This window comes from Pristiophorus japonicus, chromosome 15, assembly GCF_044704955.1.
Source record: "Pristiophorus japonicus isolate sPriJap1 chromosome 15, sPriJap1.hap1, whole genome shotgun sequence".
In the NCBI taxonomy this organism is placed as follows: Eukaryota; Metazoa; Chordata; class Chondrichthyes; family Pristiophoridae; genus Pristiophorus; species Pristiophorus japonicus.
Window position 1 is genome coordinate 179419040 of NC_091991.1, and position 14131 is coordinate 179433170.

General features: G+C 41.4%; 1 protein-coding gene across 6 annotated transcripts in view; it reads right to left on the reverse strand.

Annotated features, from left to right (window-relative positions):
* The window catches only part of LOC139281290 (rho GTPase-activating protein 17-like), a 187700-nt gene that overhangs the window by 9721 nt on the left and 163848 nt on the right, over positions 1 to 14131 (reverse strand). For 5 of the 6 annotated variants that reach the window (XM_070901410.1, XM_070901409.1, XM_070901411.1 and 2 more), the window contains 2 exons: positions 12400 to 12621; positions 3700 to 3869 (listed from right to left, as the gene is read on the reverse strand). In XM_070901410.1, the coding sequence (XP_070757511.1) occupies positions 3700 to 3869; positions 12400 to 12621 (392 nt within the window). The remainder of the gene's footprint in view (positions 1 to 3699; positions 3870 to 12399; positions 12622 to 14131) is intronic. The other variant, XM_070901414.1, reaches the window with a different exon arrangement.

Sequence of the window (14131 nt, forward strand, 5' to 3'; positions counted from 1 at the left end):
AGGAGTGTGATGGAATACGCTCCACTTGCCTGGATGAGTGCAGCTCCAACAGCACTCAAGAAGCTCGACACCATCCAGGACAAAGCAGCCCGCCTGATTGGCAGCCCATCCACTGTCTTCAACATTCACTCCCTCCACCACCGGCACACCCTGGCTGCAGTGTGTACCATCTACAAGATGCACTGCAGCAACTTGCCAAGGCTTTTTCGGCAGCACCTCCCAAACCCGCGACCTCTACCACCTAGAATGACAAGGGCAGCAGGTGCATGGGAGCACCATTAGGTTCCCCTCCAAGTTACACACCACCCTGACTTGGAGATATATCGGCCGTTCCTTCATCGTCGCTGGACCAAAGTCCTGGAACTCCCTCCCCAAAAGCACTGTGGGAGCACCTTCACCACAGGGACTGCAGCGGTTCAAGGCGACGGCTCACCACCTCCTTCTCGAGGGCAATAAGTGCTGGCCTTGCCAGCGATGCCCACATCGCAGGAACAATTACATTTTAAAAAAATGTATCCATGCAACTATAATCCCTCATCCCTGAAAGCATTCCAGTAAATCTCTTCTGCATCCTCTCCAAAGCCTTCATGTCCTTCCTAAAGTGCTCAGAATTGGACAGAATATTCCAGCTAGGGCCAAACTAGTGTTTTATATAGGTTCAGTATAACTTCCTGGTTTTTGTACTATATGCCTCTATTTATAAAGCCCAGGATCCCAAATACTTTATTAACTGCTTTGTTAACTTGTCCTGCCACTTTCAAAGATTTGTGCACACATTCCCCGCAGGTTTGTCTCTTCTTGCACCCCCTTTAAAATTGGACCATTCAGCTTGTATTGTCTCTCCTCATTCTTCTTACCAAAATATATCATCTACAATATATCCTTCCACTCCACCAGCCAATCTATGCCCACTTGAAGTCTATTACTATCATCCATCCTCACTGTTTACTACACTTCAATGCTTCATGCCATCTGCAAATTTTGAAATTGTGCTCTAACAGACGTCAAACATGATTTCCCATTCATAAATCCGTGTTGACTCTTCCCAATCCTACTATTATTTTCTAAGTGCCCAGTTACCACATCCTGAATAACTGATTCTAGCATTTTCCCGACGACTGGTGTCAAGCTAACTGGCCTGTATTTCCCCGTTTTCTCTCGCCCTCCTTTCTTAAATAGTGGGGTTACATTTGCTTCCATCCAATCTGCGGGAACTGTTCTAGAATGTATGGAATTTTGGAAGATGACAACCAATGCATCCACCAACTCTATAGCCACCTCTTTCAAAACCCTAGGCCATCAGGTCCAGGGGATTTATCGGTTTTCAGTCCCATTAATTTCTCCAGAACTATTTTCTTATCAATACGAATTTTTCTCAGTTCATCATTGTCACAAGACACTTGGTTCTCCACTATTTCCGAGAAGACAGGCACAAAGTATTTGTTTAATTTCTCTGCCATTTCCTTATTCCCCATTATAATTTTTCCTGTCTCCACCTGTAAGGGGCCCACGTTTACTTTCACTAATCTTTTCCTTTTTACATACCTATAGAAGCTTTTACAGTCTGTTGTTATGTCTCTCGCTAGTTTACTCTGATATTCTATTTTCCCTTTCTTTATCAATTTCTTGGTTCTCCTTTGCTGAATTCTAAAATCCTCCCAATCCTCAGGCTTACTGCTCTTTTTGGTAACATTATAAGCCTCTTCCTTTGATCTAATATCATCTTTAACTTCTCTTGTTAGCCACGGTTGGACCACTTTTCCTGTGGGGTTTTTGTGCCTTAAAAGGAAAGTATGTTTGTTGTAAATGATGTATTAATTCTTTAAATGCTAGCCATTGCTTGTCTACCATTATACCTTTTAAGGTAGTTTCAACATCTACCTCAGCCAGCTCGCCCCTCATACCTACGAAGTTTGCTTTATTTAGATTCAAGACCCTAGTTTCAGATTTAACTAAATTACTTTCAAACTCAATATAAAATTCTATCATACTGGCCCAGAAATTGCAGTCGGAGGCTTCCCGCGGTCGGATTCCTTCGACCGCAAGAAAAATTACTAAAATACCTGGTAGCCCCGGAGGAACGAACACTTCAGCTCCGAGGCCCAGCTGCGCAGCCCAGCAGAGGCCCATGCATCCCAGGAGCGCAAGTGCATCCTGGGATCACGTTGGTCAGACCACCAATCGAATTGAAGTATTTTATCAATGATAGTAATGGGAGCTCCGTTTGTACGAAGCTCCCATTACTATGATAGGGAATGCTCCCAAAAAACAAAGAAACACAATACACAAATTTAAAAAACACCTGACTTATTTAAAATGAATAGAAATTGAATTAAATGTTTTGGAAAAAAAATACATTTTTGATTTCTATTAACATTTTTTAAGTGTTTATTTTAAACTTAATCCTAATGGACAGGGTTTTATAAAAATTAGTCCTAAAATGTATTTTTTCTATCTTTTAAAACTCTTACGTTGGTGCTTTTAACAGACGTAAGAGTTTTAAGGTCAATCGCTGGGCAGGAGTTGGACAAATAGTCTTTGCCTTTTACTTTCGTACAATCTGTCATTTGACAGATCGCAAGTGCTGGGTTTAGGTGCATGCGCAGTGCACGCCTAAACCTGGAACTTGCGGGGCCTCTTCGGGCGCGTGCACACCTCGTATGCACCCGGAGAGGCCGTAATTTACAGCCCATTATGGTCACTCTTCCCGAAAGGGCCCTTTACTACAAGCTTATTAATTAACCCACTCTCATTGCGCAATACTTGATCAAGAATAGCCAGTTCCCGAGTTGGCTCCTCAACATACTATTCTAGAAAACTATCTTGTATACATTTCATGAATTCATCCTTCACACTATTGCTGCAAAATTGGTTTGCTCAGTCTATATGTAGATTAAAGTCTTCCATGATTACGGTATTACCTTGTTACATGTGCCTCCAAGTCCAAGTAATTAAAGTATATCAAAAACAGCAGTGAACCGTAGCCAATTCTACTGTGCATCTCCCTCCAGTCTGAAAAACAGCTATTCACCACATCTCTCTATTTGCCATCCCTTAGACAATTTTGTATCCATTCTGCTGCTTCCCCTTTTATCCCAAGGGCTTCAATTTTGCTAACAAACCTAATGTGGTACTTTATCAAATGCCTTTTGAAAGTCCATATACACAACTTCAACTGCACTGCCCTCATCCATTCTCTCGGTTACCTCATCAAAAAACTCAATCAAATTAGTCAAACATAATTTTCCCTTAGTCAATCCATGTTGGCCTCCTTTATTAGTCCATGCTTGACCAAGTGGCTATTAATTTACTCCTCAATTATTGTTTCTAAAATCTTACAGGTTTATCCATCTCCTTTTTTTTTGAACATGGGTGTAACATTTGCAATTCTCCAGCACCACCCCTGTATCTAAAGAGAATTGAAAGAGTGTGACCAGCCCCATCGCAATTCCTACCCTTACTTCCCTAAGCAAACTAGGATACATCCCATCCACCAAGTAAACGATTCACTTTAAGCCTTTCTACTACCTTCTCTTTATCTAATCTTATCACATCCAGTATCCAGACAATGTTGCGGAAAGTATTCCATTCCCCAGCAGTGATATCCTTCACTTTAACAGTAACAAAAATCATCCACATTGCACTTTCTCAAACATAGCACGTAATTCTCGATGCTACTCAACTGTAACAAAAACTCACCTCTTCTGGTTACATGTGGGCTGGGACCGGTTGTACCTGGTCCTGGAGCAACGTTGAGCTGGTTGGGCCCTGTGCCAGTTGGTTGTGATGGGCTCTGTCCAGCACTGGCTATGCTGGCACCATTCCTCACAGGTGGCGGAGTGCTAGCAGGATCTTTGGACTTTGAAAGGCTGAAGGATTTAAAGGTTATTGATATGAGATCAGTACAGAATGTGAGCTCTATAAATACAGTATTCCACAAAGGCCTCGAAGTTAAAATTGTTTTATCCAGACGGTTGTCTATTTTAAATATCCACCAGCATCATTCAGGATGGCAAAATACTTGAAGTTGCTGGATCCCACAACTGTTTGGGCTAAAAATCACTTTTAAACATCAGACTGAAGGTGAATAAAAGAAATTAAAACAAATCAGTATCAAAAATTGTAACTAGAAGTATAAAGTGCTCATCAGATCATGTGACAGAGACAAATAAAAACAGAAAACACTGGAAATACTCAGCAGGTCAGGCAGCATCTGTGGAGAAACAGAATTACCGTTTCTGGTCAATGATCTTTTGTCAGAACTGGAAAATGTTAGAGATGTAACAGATTCTAAACATTTGGGGGGGGGGGGGAGAAGAGAGGGAAGGGGAGGAAAGAACAAAAAGGAAGGTCTGAGATAGGATGGAAGGCAGGAGTGATTAAATGACAAAAGATATGATTGTACAAAGCAAAAGGAAACGGTAATGGGACAGCTAAAGAAACAAAAGATGGGTCTAGGAGGTGTAAATGGGTATAAAAAAAACATCAACAGCTGCCATTTGAAAAAGTAGGGGCAGAGGTTATGGTCTGAAATTGTTGAACTCCATGCTGAGTCCAGAAGGCTGTAAAGTACCTAATAGAAAAGCGACGTGCTGTTCCTCGAGCTTATGCTAAGCTTCATTGGAACAGTGCAAGAGACCGATCACAGAGTGAGAGTGGAGTAGAGAATTAAAGTGATAGGCGACCGAAAGCTCGGGGTCACGCTTGTGGACTGAACGGAGGTGTTCCGCAAAGAGGTCACCTAATCTGCGTTTGATCTCCCCAATGTATAGGAGACTGCACAGCAAATACAGAATACTAGATTGCAAGGAGTACAAGTAGGTTTAGTATTGTGCAATGAAAAAAGGTTACTGAATAAGCTTGTAGTAAGGGGGCCTTTAGGAAGAGTGACCATAATATCATAGAATTTTATATTGAGTTTGAATGATTTAGTTGAATCCAAAACTAGGGTTATACATCTAAACAAAACAAACTATGTAGGCACAAGGGGCTAGGGTAGATTGGGAAATGACAGTAAATAAACAATGGCTAGCATTTAAATCCATAATTTACAACAAATTCCTTTAAGGCATAAAAACCCCACAGGAAAAGTGGGCCAATCGTGGCCAACAAGAGAAGTAAAAATATTAGATCAAAGAAAGAGGCTTATAATGTTGCCAAAAAGAGTAGTAAGCCTGAGGATTGGGAGGATTTTTGAATTTAGCAAAGGAGGATGAACAAATTGATAAAGAAAGGGAAATTAGAATATGAGAGTAAACTAGCGAGAGACATAAAAACAGATTGTAAAAGCTTCCAAAAAGGAAAAGATTAGCAAAAGTAAATGAGAGTCCCTTACAGGATGAGACAGGAGAAATTATAATGGGGAATAAGGAAATGGCAGAGGAATTAAGCAAATACTTTGTGTCTGTCTTTACGGAAGAAGATATGAAAAGTTTGCTGGAAATAGGGGAGAACCAGGGGTGAATGAGGAACTGAAAGAAATTAGTATTAGTAAAAAAAATGGTACTGGAGAAATTAATGGGACTGAAAGCCAATACATCCTCTGGACCTGATGACCTATAACCTAGGGTTTTGAAAGAGGTGGCTAGAGAGATAGTTGATGCATTGTTTGCAATCTTCAAAATTCCATAGATTCTAGAACGGTTCCCGCAGATTGGAAGGTAGCAAATGTAACCCCACTATTTAAGAACGGAGGGAGAGGGAAAACAGGAAAATACAGGCCAGTTAGCCTGACATCAGTAGTAGGGAAAATGCTAGAATCTATTATTAAGGATGTGGTAACAGGGCACTGAGAAGAGAATACGACTAGGCAGTCAACACGGATTTATGAAAGGGAAATCATGTTTGACAAATCTGTTAAGAGTTTTTTGAGGCTGTGACTAGCAGAATAGATAAGGAGGAACCAGTGGATATGGTGTATTTGGATTTTCAGAAGGCATTCAATAAGGTGCCACAAAATAGGTTATTAAACAAAATTAGGGCTCATGGAATCGGGGGTAATATACTAGCATGGATTGAGGATTGGTTAACGGACAGAAAACAGAGTAAGAATAAACAGATCATTTTCGGACTGGCAGGCTATAACTAGTGGGGTACTGTAAGGTTCAGTGCCTGGGCTTCAGCTATTCACAATATGTATCAATGCTTTGGATGAGGGGACTAAAAGTAATATATCCAAGTTTGCTGATGATACAAAGCTAGGTGGGAATGTAAGTTGTGAGGAGGATGCAAAGAGACTTCAAAGGGGAAATAGACAGTGAGTGGGCAAGAACACGGCAAATGGAATATAATGTGGAGAAATGTGAAGTTATCCACTTTGGTAGGAAAAATAGAAAAGCAGAGTGAATCTTTGGAATTCTCTACCCCAGAAGGCTGTGGAAGCTCGATCGTTGAGTATATTCAAGACAGAGATCGATAGATTTTTGGATATTAAGGAAATCGAGGGATATGGGGATAGTGCAGGCAAGTGGAGTTGGGTAGAAGAGCAGCCATGATCTCATTGACTGGCAGGGAAGGCTCGAGGGCCAAATGGCCTACTCCTGATCTTATTTCTTATGTTCTTAAATTGCTGTTTCACCGGGAGGGAGTGTTTTGGGCCCTAGGCGAGAGGAGATAAAAGAGCAGGTGTTGCATCTCTTGCGCTTGCACAGAAAAGTGCCGTGGAAAGGGGAGGGGGTGACTGAGGAGTGGACCAGGGTGTCGCAGAGGGAATGGTCTCTTCGGAATGCAGAAAGGGGAAGATGTATTTGGTGTTGGGATCATGCTGAAGGTGCAGAAATGGCACAGGATGATCCATTGAATGGGGAGGCTGGTGGGGTGAAAGGTGAGGACAAGTGTCATTTAATCTCTCCTGCCTTCCATCCCATCACAGACATTTCTACTTGTTCTGTCCTCCTGCACTTACTTAAAATCGGCTACATCTCTTAACTTTTTCCAGTCCTGATATAAGGTCATCACTGGTCCCTTAGAGGATGAGACTGGGGAATTAATGATGGGGAACAGGGAAATGGCGGAGACCTTGAACAAATATTTTGTATCGGTCTTCACGGCAGAAGACACTGAAACATCACAATCAACGGGCTATAGGGAGGGAGGAACATAAAACAATCACGATCACTAAAGAAAAAGTACTATGTAAAATAACAGGAGTAAAGGTGGACAAGTCCCCCTGACCTGATGGCTTGCATCCTAGGGTCTTAAAAGAAGTGGCTGCAGAGATAGTGGATGCATTGGTTGCAATCTACCAAAATTTCCTTGATTCTGGAGAGGTCCCAGCGGATTGGAAAATCACAAATGTAACGCCCCTATTTAAAAAAGGAGGCAGGCAGAAAGCAGGAAACTATAGACTAGCTAGCCTAACATTATTAAGGAAGCAGTAGCAGGACATTTGGAAAAGCATACTTCGATCAGCAGTCAGCACAGTTTTATGAAAGGGAAATCATGTTTTGACAAATTTTTTGTAATTCTTTGAGGATGTAACGAGCAGGGTGGATAAGGGGGAACCAGTGGAGGTGGTGTATTTGGATTTCTAGAAGGCATTCGATAAGGTGACACATAAAAGGTTACTAAACAAGATAAAAGCTCACGGGTTGGGGGTAATATATTAACATATATTAGATTGGCTAACTAACAAAAAACAGAGAGTCGGGATAAATGGGTCATTTTCTGGTTGGGAAACGGTAAGTAATAGCTGGGGCCTCAACTATTTACAATGTATATTAATGACTTGGATGAAGGGACAGAATGTAATGTAGCCAAGTTTTCTGATGATACAAAGATGGGTGGGAAAGCAAGTTGTGAGGAGGACACAAAAAATCTGCAAAGTGTGAGATTATCCACTTTGGCAGGAAGAATAAAAAAGCAAATTATTATTTAAATGGAGAGAAATTACAAAACGCTGCAATACAGAGGGACCTGGGGGTCCTTGTGCATAAAAACACAAAACGTTAGTATGCAGGTACAACAAGTAATCAGGAAGGCAAATGGGACGTTGGCCTTTGTTGCAAAGGAGATGGTGTATAAAAGCAGAGAAGTCCTGCTACAACTGTACAGGGTATTGGTGAGGCCACACCTGGAGTACTGCGTGCAGTTTTGGTCTCCGTATTTAAGGAGGGATATACTTGCATTGTAGGCAGTTTAGAGAAGGTTCACTAGGTTGATTCCTGAGATGAAGGGATTGGCTTATGAAGAAAGGTAGAGCAGGTTGGGCCTATACTCATTGGAGTTTGGAAGAATGAGAGGTGATCGTATTGAAACGTACAAGATTCTGAGGGGGCACGACAAGGTAGATGCAGGGAGGATGTTTCCCCTCATGGGGAAATCTAGAACTAGGGGGCATAGTTTCAGAATAAGGGGTCACCCATTTAGAACTGAGATGAGGAGGAATTTCTTCTCCGAGGGTTGTAAATCTGTGGAATTCTCTGCCCTAGACAGCTGTGGAGGCTGGGTCATTGACTATATTCAAGGTGGAGATAGACAGATTTTTGAATGGTAAGGGTTATGGGGAGCAGGCAGGGAAGTGGAGCAGAGCCCAAGATCAGATCGGCCGTGATCTTATTAAATGGTGGAGCAGGCTCGAGGGGCCAAATAGTCTACTCCTGCTTCTATTTCTTATGTAACCTGAAATGTTAACTCTGTTTCTCTCTCCACAGGTGCTGCCTGACCTGCTGAGTATTTCGCTTTTGTATATGCGACAGATACAATTCAGCAATGCTATAACTGATGGCAACTGTGAGGTAAATGTATTCCCTTAAATCCTTTTTTCCCCCCTAATCAATCACCAACATGGTGATGCAGTAACTGATGTGCCACAGTCTGATAGAAGGTCCAACAAGAGTTCTATGTTTCTTTGCCAGCTACAATGCAGGGGGAGATATTGAGAAGACTAAAAGAAAAAGAGGGCAAGAAAGAAATGGAGGGGTGCAGGGGGGGGGGGGAGCGGGGGGAGAGGAAGGGTTGCATATCATCTCTATCTAACTAAGCCACAGATGTGCAGCCTATGGGACCAAAAGGAGAGAGAAAAAAACAACAGGTAAAAAGAGTATAATTTCAGTGAAAATGTAGTAGAGTTTACAGTGCAGTTTTCTAGCCAAGCTTATCTACAGCTTTCATGAAGATTACAGAAGTCAAACCAGACAGGCCGCACTCATTTTGATGATGTATCTCACTATTTAAAAAAAAACAGAAAATCAGCTGTTTTAAAAAAAAAACCCAGATCTGTAATGTCTCTGATTTCACTTTAACATTCCCCAATGTTGTTAGCTCTGACCTTCATCTAAACAAGACACTCCCTCGCTAGAGTACTCCCCCTTTCTTTGAGAGCCACAAGACACCCATCCCCCTCCAGCACTTCTAACACATTTTCAACTTTCAAAGCAAACACAGCTGGTCTATCCTGTAACACTGGTAAAGCCACTTCCTGTATATTTGTACTGAGGGTTAGAATATAGTGGAACTGGAGCAAGGCAGAACACGTTGAAGCACAGAAGAAACAAACCAGGCTACTGCCAATCTCGGAACACATTGGGAGTGCTGAGTGAAAGCCATGCAAAAGTTTGACTTGGACTGGTTAGAAACAAAAACATTCTTTATATACCAAATGGGTACATTCTCCTTAACACTATCCATGTCATAGAAAACTTTATTCAGCTGTAAGGATGGAAATTTAAGTCATTACAACGGGGCAGTTTAGATAAGAAATCGGTATTACTCCATACATTACTGGCAGTGTCACATTCAAGTTAACCCCTTAACTGTTAACAGCCGGCATGGACAGGTTGGGCCGAATGGCCTGTTTCTGTGCCATATATCTTATGTAAAAAGTACCTAAAGAATTCCTGTAACTGAATCAGGTCTCCAGTAATCAGCAATTCATCAGAAAACGCACCACTTTTACCCAGTGCCTGAATATGAGGACTTTAAACTGAAACATTCCTTCAACATTCCCACTGTTACAATTCTAGTTTGAGTGTGGGGTTGTTGTACATCGGCCAAGTATTTGTAAACTCAAGCAAATAACAACTTCTGGAACGTTAATATAGATTGTTTTAAAGATACTGCTCCTGAATTTCCTCATGTCTGCAGTGAACTACGGATGCAAGGTGGTAAGGCAAGGACAGGGAATGGGGGTGGGATCTGATGATGCCAGGTCTCTGTTTCAAAGAAATGGCCCGAGGGAATCCATTTGGGAAACGCTATAGTTGCTCCGCACCCCTAGCCCCACCACTCCTTACAGTCTGGTGCATCAAAAAGGGATCAGCTAGGTGGTGTTATCTGCTGGACCCATCTCCTATGCCCCTGTATGTACTGTATGCCAAAAAATACATTAGAGGGGCAGAAGTGGGGCTCACAGAAATGGTCCAGACAAGGTTCATGGCTGAAATATGCCAATACAGTTTATTTGGTCTGAATGATTTGTAACTGGGATTGTTACATCGGGTTGGGATGGGCGTCAGGATAGAGTTAAGATGTATGTTGCTCCATTCCCAACTGTTATGTAAATGTCGAGTTCGCATGCAGCATACACAAATATTGCAGTCTGGAAATACCATCACTTGATAGGAGCCAAAGAATCTGATAGTGATTGCAATAGAACTTAATGTTGAACATGGAATATGGAATATGTGACTGCTTCTATAGCAGTCCGTGCACAGACACAGGCATGAGAATTTGAAAATCAAACAGCAGTGCAGGAACAACCCAAAAATGGTTTGTATTGGACTCTAATTTGATCTCAATAAAATTTAGCAATCTGTCTAAACCCCAAACCTTACATCAAGCGTGAGGTTAGTTCATCCTGTTCCGCCTCACAGACTTGCCAGGTGACATGTCTAGGAATAGTTCAGTAATCACTTCACACATCGGATTGGGCTTTATGTGAACAGCAAACAGGATATCACACAGTAATGTTTTTTTTAGGTCATTGGTGTAAAGGCACAATAAGAGACTTCCACTGCTAGGTGAGAGGGAGCAGGCATCTTTATATGTAATACTCAGGGCACAACTACCAATAAAGAGAAGAATTACAATTATAAGCTCCATATAGATTGGGACAGAACAAGTAGGTAAGGGAATAGATTTATTAAATTAATTTAAGATGGCTTCCTAAAGTAGCAGGTCTTCAAATAAGGGTATTAAATGGTATGGAGAAAAGGCAGGGAATTAGTGATTTGCAGCTTTATCTTTTTAATTCTAACAAAAATAGCAGAGCAGGCTTAAATGGACCAAATAGCTTACTCCTGTTGTTATGATCCGAACAAAGTCTACAAGGCACAAATTAAGGGAACATTATCAAAGTATATAACTTTAAATGTGATTAGATAAAATAAACCAAGATTATTAATTCAAAGTAAGGCAGGAAAGTAGGACTAGGAAATAGAAATCAAAATTAGTGAAAAGTACATTTAAAACAGATCAGAGTAACAGGATTTTATATCATGCCTGCATTGGTTTTCTGAAAGAGCTACACATTTTGTTCCATTCCCCTACCTTTTTCTTGTAGCCTTTTAATTCTTTTTTTTTCAAATATCTATTCACTTCTCTTTCAAAAGGTATTATGAATTCTGCTTCCACCACTATTCCTGGTGGAGCATTTCTGCATAAAAAAAAACCTAACCTCTTCTTCCATTTTTTTTGGTGATGTCATCTAACTACCAGTGGAAACAGTTTTCTTCTATTTATATTATCAAACCCCCTCACAATGTTGAACAGGTAGAATCATAGAACTTTACAATACACAAGGAGACCATTTGACCAATTAAGTCTGGGCCAGCTCCTTGCTGGAACAATCAAAAATAAATCCCATAGCAATCCAAAACGAATCCCAAAATGTCTTTACTCAAATGATGATAAATATTTGAAATAAATCTTTGGAATAGCACGATCTCGATGGGCCAAATGGCCTCCTCCTGTGCTCTAACCATTCTATGACCTGCCAAGTAAGGTAGTGGAGACAAAAAGACTAGGGACAGCCAGGGAATTACAGTATTGGAGGAAGAAACTTTGATGGGCCATGTAGCCTCTTCTTATCCCCAAATGTTCTTTATATTTTAAAGCACTATTGGGTTTTACTTTGTTGAATCCTGTAACAATTATATGAAGGCACTTTCATTCACTAACTTCAAAGAGTAACACGGATGACAGTCAAGAGTTATGATGTACACTAGGAACAGGAGTCGGCCATTCAGCCCCGCGACCCTGCCCTGCTTGTTACAGCAGAAATGATGGGTTTTTTCTAGTTCCGTGCTGTGGGCGAGGACACATCCTCAAATCTGCCAAAATGTTTATATGGCTGATCCTTCAATAGGCATTGTCTTTCAGAGTTGGTGAGTGATGGAAGCTTCCAGATTTGCCTAATAGCCTTGTTTCTAGTACAACTCTTTCCAAGTGGCATTTTCTTACCTGTGTTCATCAGTTTCTTGAGGCTGCGGCTCTGTCACACTAGCAGGAAGAGCAGCAGCTGCTGGGCAAGAGTCAGGGCCCAAGCCTGGTGGCTGCTGCTCATTGATAGGTACAGCCTCGATAGGAGGGGGAGGCGGCTGGACAGTTGGGGATGTGTGTTTCCTGATCAGAGTGCCAGCTCTGCGAGAATTCAACTGAGGCTCAATAACCTTTACACCCAGGCTACAGAGAGAAGAGAAAGTGAACACAGACCATGCACATCAGAGCTAACATATACATGTAAACTGTTCCAAAGACAACTACAATCAAGTGTCAGACAGGGGAAGAATGCACAGCACAACAATAGCTTGAACTTACACAGATGCACAGATGCGAGAAAGCTTTTAGTCATGATGTTAGGGTACAAGTTAATCCATGCAGTCCACAGACTGGATGCTTGACTTGAGCATGACAACTTCAAACACAGCAGTCACAAGAGGATGTGGAGAATTAATGGGGTTTAAACAAGCAACATCTGCAGGCTGCCTACTTGAGCCATTTTCCAGCCAGGATGGAGTCAACAGGGCAAATAAAGAGCTAACTAAATAATCCAACTATTCATCATTAAATACTGAAAGATTTTGGTCTCCTTGGAAACATTTTATATGCCCTCTGCACATCACTTCCAAGTCAGATATGGTTATTCGGATAGCAGTGCCATGGACTCAACTGCTCAGACAGAACATGCTGGGCCTTTTAGGCTTGCTGTCTGTATCCAGGGTCTTCGACGGAACATGCACTAAACTCTCAACTTCATTCGCACATTGCATTTACCATTAGCTATATAGAAGGGAGACACCCTGCAAAACATTTAAAAGTGGGGAGAACGCAAATTATAATACCTTGATACCTTCCTTATGCTGCAAGGAGGGGAGTTTTTTTTTGGGGGGGGGCATGTAAAGAGAACAGTTATTGACTATCTGCATCAAAACTAAATTGTTTATTAGTGAAATTACTCAGAGCTGACTATAGCCCACTCACTTGAAACAATTCCTAAATTTGATCAGATGGGAGTTACAGGACTATGTATACCCATTTTGTGCATTCACTATAAACAAGGCACAGCGATTGTGGTCAAGGTCTTCACACAATCTTTCTACATCTTGCAGAGAACACCTTTTCCATGTCAGTACTCAGCAGCAGTAGTGTCTACCTTTGTCGCAACTCAATGAAGGCTCTGACACTGTGAAAGCCACTCATCAGTGGCGAGGTTCAGCTGTCACAGGCCGTATCTGGCCCATGTGTTCGCTACACATCGAATAATATTTACATAAACCAAGAATTTCCATTTTATTGCTTAAAAACTCCTCTGTAAACAACAGAAAAAACCACAGTAAACAGCCATATCTCTTCCCCATTATTTAATTTGAATCATTTGGTAACTTTTTTTATAAAAAGGAAAACATGTTATAAATATTACTGAGACAAACATATACATGGAGGGTGAAGTGAAAAATTCCCGAAGAAGAATGTTTGGCATTCCTGTAAACCGTATATAAAGCTAATAGAGATCATGGGTGGAACAGTGAAATGTTTTGTCAAACAAGACTAAACACAGTGAGGAGGTAAAACTGGAAGGGACATAATGAGTAAAAGTTTCCCTGGTTCGGTACAATGTCTGTAGAATTCCCTTGCGCAGATGCAGCAAATTGAGCATGCTGTGGGGGGCTGATGCACCAGATCAGCCCATACC